The following is a 7,986-nucleotide window of genomic DNA, read 5'->3' as shown; positions in this document are numbered from 1 at the left end:
AATAAAAAGCAATATAAATTCGCGTTTTGTGAAGTAGTACGTAATCTATATAGATGGTCTAAATAACTAAATGTAGATAATTTTATACCTTCTTAGAGTGTATAAAGAACTGCAGTACAGAAAATAAAGAGCAGTATAAATTCGCGTTTTGTGAAGTAGTACATACAGATGTGATTGACTATTTTTAATGAATTAATATATTTTTTACTTCTTTCCGACGTAAATATCAGTAGCATATCATACTAAGGGGTCTTGGTGTAATATTATGTTATATCTTTATTAAGTTCTGTGTTAAGCTATTACAAATAACACATAAAATGACATTACAGAAAACAATCTGTTTTGGAAGTATTCGACACTAATATTTTACTGTCAAATAAACCACAAGTTCTTGTTTTTTTATTATTTCTTACATTTAGGAGCGTCTTATCACTCTGAAAGTTCAATATAGACAGGGGACTCAGCCACTAATATAAAAAACACTTTCAGTACCTGGGTTTGTGATATTGAAGAACGAGGAGAGATTAAAAAGGAAAACGCGATAACTTTTTTTAAATCTCAACTTATCACGTCTAAGACAAAACTAAAAAGAAATGGGTACAATGTTTTGGAGATCTTACATGCAATATCCAGTAGTTTTTAAATTTTCTTTCGGGTCACAGAGAAGAGGTTACACTGAGATTACCATTCAGTGTACAGCGCCCCCTAGTGGATTTTTGGAGAAGGCACCACCCTATTAGCCATTTAAAGTGCTCGTTCAAGAGAATGAAAGGTTGTACCTTACAGAGATTCAAGAGGTTAGCAAGATATCTATCCATCTTGCCTCTATAGTGGTTCACAGTTATATATAACACGGTAAATGCTGTCGATATAAAGATATAAACCCAAAAGCCTCGGAAGGGGGCGATGTATACAGTGTTTTATGTAAGACTTTAGTTACACAGTCGGAACGTTGAAGGTTTTGAAGGAAACGTTTAGTCGGCAGTGCTGCCATTCGGTCTCTGTAATTGGTTTCAAGCCAGAGCTTTCAGGCTGATAATAACGCTTCTTCAGACACTTCAGTAAAACGTTATATTTATTTTCTCCTTAATTTGAAGTTTCTAATGGACGTCCCATATTAGACCAGTTAAGAGTGAAATGTGTAAAACATCGATTCTCTAGTAATCGTATGGTTTGTCCAGTTAAGAATGAAATGTGTAAAACATCGATTCTCTAGTAATAGTATGGTTTGGCCAGTTAAGAATGAAATGCTTACGCAATACACACAGTCTAGTTATTTTTGGATTATCATACGTTCTTACAGAATAAAAGCTATATTTCATCAATATGATTTATTACTCATAATGAGTTGTCTGGAAGTTAGCCCATGTTGAGTTAGGTAAAAATCAACGAATTGAATGAAAGAAATGAACCTGTTCTGATTAAATGTATAGGCAACGTATGAGTTATTACATGTTTTGTCCGCAAAAGATTCTAAAGACCTTGTAATTCTTTTTTTTTTCACATGCCAACAGTTTCTTTCATCTTTAACTACAAAAGAGAAACGTATGAATAACAATAAAACTTCATCCGAAGAAACGAAAAAAAGGTGATAAGTAAAAAGGACGAAATAGAACAGCGGAACTGGTTCTTGCATTCTTTAATCACGTTACACGTGCTATGAGGAAAGCTTTTTGAGATTCTTGGTGTTAATGACATAATTTTTATGATGCATTCAGACATTTCACGGTGCACTGCTTTTGAGAGTGTATATATAAAGAATAAAAATAATATTTTCTGTTTTAAGTACTTGTATACTCTCTAACCTGGCGCTTTATATTTTCTGTTTTAAGTACTTGTATCCTCTCTAACCTGGCGATTTATATTTTCTGTTTTAAGTACTTGAATACTCTCTAGCCTGGCGATTTATATTTTCTGTTTTAAGTACTTGTATACTCTCTAACCTGGCGATTTATATTTTCTGTTTTAATTACTTGTATACTCTCTAACCTGGCGATTTATATTTTCGGTTTTAAGTAGTTGTATACTCTCTAACTTGGCGATTTATATTTTCGGTTTTAAGTACTTGTATCCTCTCTAGCCTGGCGATTTATATTTTCGGTTTAAAGTACTTGTATACTCTCTAACCTGGCGATTTATTTGGAATATCAATTAGGATCTTTTTACACAATTTCTTCTTGAGTTTCTGATAAAATCAAAACTTTACATCCTTGTGAAAACTAATTTAGTTGAGCTCTTTACTTAGTATTGAAAACTACACGTATCTGTGCTGCGAAACATCAGAAATTGACAAACTTCATACTTAAAGGATATTTATTGTTTGATTTTGGCGCAAAGCTACAAAATGGACTATCTGCGTTGGGTTCGACGCAGGGCTTAAGCCTTGAATTTCAGCGTTATAAGTCCCTGAAGCTTACCGCTAAGTTCCCGAGGAATTGGTGGTATAAATATTGATATCTTGGTGAGCATTTTAACATACTTAAATAGCAAGCTGATTTTGGCTAGTAGACTACTAAAATACTGTATGGTTTGTACTCTTTAAAAAATGTATACTAGTTTGTGTCGCATTGAAAATTGTTTGATACAGCTAGAATGTATATTGTTTTTTTAGATAACAGATGTTTTGAGTTTATTAGTTTGATTATTAAATGAAATACATATCTATGTCGTTAAAGAGCACTTTTCTTTTTACCAAATAACTAAACGTATCCACTGGACTGGTGAGTAACAAAGGCACAAGGTGTTTGGCATCACACCTGATGCTACATTTTTACAAACGTAATTATATTTATTATTTTCATTCCGCATGATCGTTAAAATATATCTCTCAAAAACAGCTCTTAATTCATCAGCAACGTTTCCATGCTCATCTAAATCGTGCTTGAAATATAACAGTAAGTTCTCGGAGCCATATCCAAAATACTGACGAGTAAGATTTGAATACTACGTTTACCAGATATGTTTAATAAAAGTGTGGACTTAAAAAAGTAGTTTTCATTGAAAAAGACTCGATGGAACAAAATGACAATTAACTGATTCTGTTACTAGCTGAAAATTAAACTTGATTGTTTCAACAAAGCATTTGTATTCGCTGTGAAAACTTAAATGAGCGATGCTTTATTTTAAGTATTAAAATCAATGTAAAAAAAATTACAGTATAAATTTATTTTCAGTTGAACATTTCTTAGTATAGATAATGGCCAACCATAAGCATCTGTGTAGAAGCTGCTTAATAGATCATTATGTCGGGAACGGATTGATCAGCTCGTAATTGATCAGCTTGTAATTTTCCAAACGACGAAACATTCTGGATTTGAACTTTTACATTATCACACTACAGGTTAGCCATTTTGTTTAGACACTATTATATTTCTGATGCTTAAATATGACTGATTTTACAACAGCTTTATTTATGGTCTGTATTACTGACCGTGCATTTAACCAGCTATTTATGGTCTGTATTGCCGATCGTGTATTTACCAGCTGTATTTCTGGCCTGCGTTACCGATCCTGTATTAAACCCATTGTATTTCATAGTCCACGTTACCATATTGTGTTTAACAAGTAATATTTCATGATCCACAATACCGATCGTGTATTTACCAGCTGTATTTCTGGCCTGCGTTACCAATCCTGTATTAAACCATTTGTATTCCATGATACACATTACCGACCCCCTGTTTAATTTGCTGTATTTCATGATCCACTTTACCGATCTAATGTTTAAGTTTCTGTATTTTATGGCCCACATTACCTACCTTATACTTTACCAGTTGTATTCAGTACTGCTTTCCTCTAACAACAAACATAACAAAAATAAACATTTAAAACTTCGTTAACTTCATAATCTTTAATTATTTGAGTTAATCCAATAGAGACCTAAAAATAAAAATAGGGTAATCTGTGCTCTGTCCATCGCAGAGAATCTATCCCTGAATTATAACTACTTACCTACCCGGGGGACAACTTACACAATAAAAAATACTAGTACACTCACTCTTTAACAATGCCTTCGGTTAATATAGGTAATAAATTAATGTCCTAAACAAAATGTTCGCTCATTTCTTTGTAATAAAAGTTCGCATATTCAATTCAGACAGAAACCTTAAACAACTTGGGCTAATAGGATTATGAAATTGAACCGTTTCTGTGTTTTACTTTTCCAGTTTTAATATATTAATGACATAAACATCTAAAAATCAATTTGGACCAGTAAAAGCGTCATCTACAGGATAATTTTTAAATATTATGTAAGAACGGCTCTTATGGTGTCATTCACCAGCACAGGTTTTTTTATCAATGGATATCAAACAAAATTATGCGACAAAACCTAGACTGTTTACACCTTTCCCACAGATAGGACACCAAAGACGTCGCATAACGTATAGCAATAAATATCATTTGAGGTAATCAGTGTAAAGCAAACACACTTCCTGGTGTTTTGTAAGTAACTTCGTTTTATTCTTCTTTTAACGCGCTACAACGCTTTTTGATTAAAACCATCCAAGAAACTTTGTGGAGGAACTGGAAATATACCAGATAAGAACCTAAGACTTAGAGTAGTTTAATCTAATAAGAGTTTTACAAAACTGGCAAGGTTTATTGCGAAGTCACCTTCACCATTGAGATTGTTTTGTCATTAATTGACTGTAAAGTCAGAAAACTACAAATTCATGACGAACATGAATTGCATCAGAGCCTTTATACACGTTATATATAACTTATATGCAAATCACTCACTATCTTTCTATATTTATACTATAAAATATAATTCAGTTAAATAGCAGAATGATCTCAGATATTATTTTTTGTCAACATCGTATTTGAGATGTTTACTGAGGATTCTCAAAGTTACAGAAAAGTAAACATGTAAACGCTATTCTATGTAATTCATTTAGTACCAACCCTCAAACTCTTTCTGAAAACTGAATAAAAGAAAAATTACAAAATACTCTCGTGACTCATCTCCATTACAACGTACTGTTTTTGTTATGTCAGTGTGAATTTTCTATATCTAGTCCATAGAAATTATCATCATAAAAATAACCAATTTGATATATTTTGTACAGGTTATAGAAAGAACACCAGATAATATTTTACGTCTCAAACAAACTTATTCGTCTCGTTTTTAGAGAGAGAGAAAAAAAAGGTATTTAATAGTAAAGTTTCGTTTGCAGAACCCTAAATACAGACAATCCTAATAATTAGCAATACAAGAAATCTTTATAAATCTTTCTAAAAGATTTATTCAATTATACGTATTTACACGGACTACAAGAAGATCGATTTAAAAGAACTGAGGACCAGTTTCCAGTCACGGCTCTTCGATTGAAGGAAAACGTGCCAAGGGTATTCACTAATTAATCTTGAATCTAAAAGGGGGAATTTTATAGACGAATTTGCTGCCATATTTGGTAAAAAAATTCAAACCAACAATTGAGCACCTTTCAGGAATTACACCTGTTGAGTCAATCATTGTGTTAATGTCATAATGCAGCTAATAAAAACAATATTTTAATGTAACTGAATGTTTGTGTTTTCTGTGTGAATTTCATCATAACTCTCATTCTCCAGTCAGTAATACCATTTGACTCCAAGTGTTTATCCATATCCCGCACCGAAGCATGTTTACACCAGTTATTTTAAACCAACTGACACCTTACAGGGGCACAACACCATGATACCTACGCTTGGAAGCACAGGTTTGCATCTCACAAGAATCGTTTAATATCCTTTAACCAGGCTTTTAACGGCCTGTTTTTTATTTTAATTTTCTTTATATACCGATTTTTAAGCTTTGGTTCAAAATGAACTGAAGGTTTTCCGATTAAATAATTCACGAGTAAAATAGTTTATGATGTTTTGTTGCCATAGCTACTTCTGAATGTTTTATATCAATCGGTTCCTGGTTGTCATATAGCGTTGGCGCATGGAGAATGATACCGCAAGTGCCCACGAGGACAGCCACGGTAAAAATCCAGAGGAAAAGACGGTCCAATACCATGGCAACGTATTTCCAGTCTTCTTTCATCTGAAAGTAGTGTAACGAAACATGGTGACTGACCTTGAGTTTTTGTTGTTGTTTTTGTCTATCAAAAACATTCATGAAAATTTAGGATAAAAAATATTATTACGAGAAGTTGAAAATGTTACACAAATCTTATTAGTTTTATAGAGGTTAAGAAAGACGATAAAATACCCTGTAAAAGATGATTATATTTCTTTTAGTAAACACGTTTCAAAATAATTGTAATTGTACGCAAACCCTGTCGTTTGTAATTTGCAGAAAAACAATAAAACGTTCTTAAAAATATGTTGCATAAAATAAAATAATTTTTAGATAAACCTTGTAATGGTTGTATTATAGACTAGCCCAGGACAGTTGACTAGATTAATGAATATGAATGACCCAGTGTATAGTAGCTAAATGTATTGGATTCTTTAATAATTCCTTTTAAAAAATTATTTTAGAATAGTTTATAACACAACTCTTCGAATATGTAATAATATTATATGTACGTTCGTATGTGTGTGTGTTTGTGTGTGTATATCAGTATCTATGTAGGTAACCCAAACTCCTGCACCTTCTATTAAATGGCATTACAAACAAAAATCCCTGAAACATTTCAAACTTTGAGTATTCAGGATTCAGACAATTACAAAATAACTGTGGTATGTACAACAACCATTTCTTTATAACAGAACACAATTTTAAATAAAAATACTCTCCTCACAACAAGAACACGACTTCCACTAGGGCTGTACGTGAAGGTTTGATTATATCTTTATTTATGTAATTTTTAAATGCAGTACTGAGAAAGTGGAGTTCTTAAAAAATCTGTTATTTTTTCGATAAACGGTACCACTTTTAATGTATAAAAAATTTACAGTTTACATCAGTAAAATGTATGAAAATTTTGAGCTCTGTACATTGAATCATTTTGATGCAATGAGTCGTGTATGACTAAAGTACTTCTCCCCCCCCCAAATATGTTTTTTTAGAAAATGTTCACTTTTCTAACATTTTTCAATGAGGTATAAATATTACAATTAGTAATTATTATCACAAACAGCTGCTCTTATTATTGAGAAGATTACTAAATCGTCTCTTCTTCAGGAAGTATTTACGAGTCACTGTCATTTCTATCGGTTTAGAGTATTGCATTTATTTATATGTGAAATAGAACACAAACATTTTATATACTATTAGGTAAATACGTAATTTTGTCAAAATGTGTTTGAAGGCAATAAGCTGTACTTTTATGTACGTTTAGTGGGTATATGAATAGTCTTTTGTAAAATTACAAAATAATGTTATTACCAAGGTATGGAGCCCGAAATGTTGTCCTATTACAAAAAAAAACAAAAAACAGGCAGACGTACATAACATTGTAACCAATAAGGACCATAAAAGCTTGTTAGATAGGACTGTATATCATTTACAGCCAGATAATCTAGACTGCCCAATTTAAAAAGCTACAAAATTAGACTTGCAGAAGTTCGCTTTCAACCTAAGAGCACTTTGTTATCATATGAACAAAATTCATGTTAATAGAATTTGAAATATGCATGTTAATTTCTGAAGTCTGCTTAATTTTTTTTCACTCGGTAATCAAATCGTGCTACTTGAAATAATACTTTAATTCTTCGCATGGCTTACTCATTAAATAAGGATGTGGTCTTCAGCTAGCATGCCCGGACTGTGAATCTAAGGATTTCGGTTCGCGACTCTTTGCAACTAAAATGTACTGTGCACTTTTGTAGCATAGTTATATAAGAGTGACAGTCAAATCCAACTATTCGATCAAACAAAAGCAGGCAGTGGGTGTTTCTGACTAGCTGGCTTCTAGTCTTTCAGTTCAAAATTAAGGACTTATATGTGGAAAGGTAATCACTGTGCAGCTTTGCAGAGAAATTCTGAAAAAAAATAAGAGTACTTGAGATAATAAGCTTTATCTATATTTTCGGGGGGGGGGGAGCTGGATG

General features: G+C 32.3%; 1 protein-coding gene across 2 annotated transcripts in view; it reads right to left on the bottom strand.

The window, feature by feature from the left end:
• Positions 1-3,740: 3,740 nt before the first annotated feature.
• The window catches only part of LOC106459433 (acetylcholine receptor subunit alpha-like), a 123,144-nt gene continuing 118,898 nt past the window's right edge, over positions 3,741-7,986 (bottom strand). The window contains exon 7 of one of the 2 annotated variants that reach the window (XM_022385934.1): positions 3,741-6,031. In XM_022385934.1, the coding sequence (XP_022241642.1) occupies positions 5,837-6,031 (195 nt within the window). In that variant the 3' untranslated portion in view covers positions 3,741-5,836. The remainder of the gene's footprint in view (positions 6,032-7,986) is intronic. The other variant, XM_022385935.1, reaches the window with a different exon arrangement.

Source organism: Limulus polyphemus, unplaced genomic scaffold (genome assembly GCF_000517525.1).
Source record: "Limulus polyphemus unplaced genomic scaffold, Limulus_polyphemus-2.1.2 Scaffold607, whole genome shotgun sequence".
NCBI classification, from domain to species: domain Eukaryota; kingdom Metazoa; phylum Arthropoda; class Merostomata; order Xiphosura; family Limulidae; genus Limulus; species Limulus polyphemus.
This window is presented reverse-complemented; position numbering and strand designations above follow the sequence as displayed.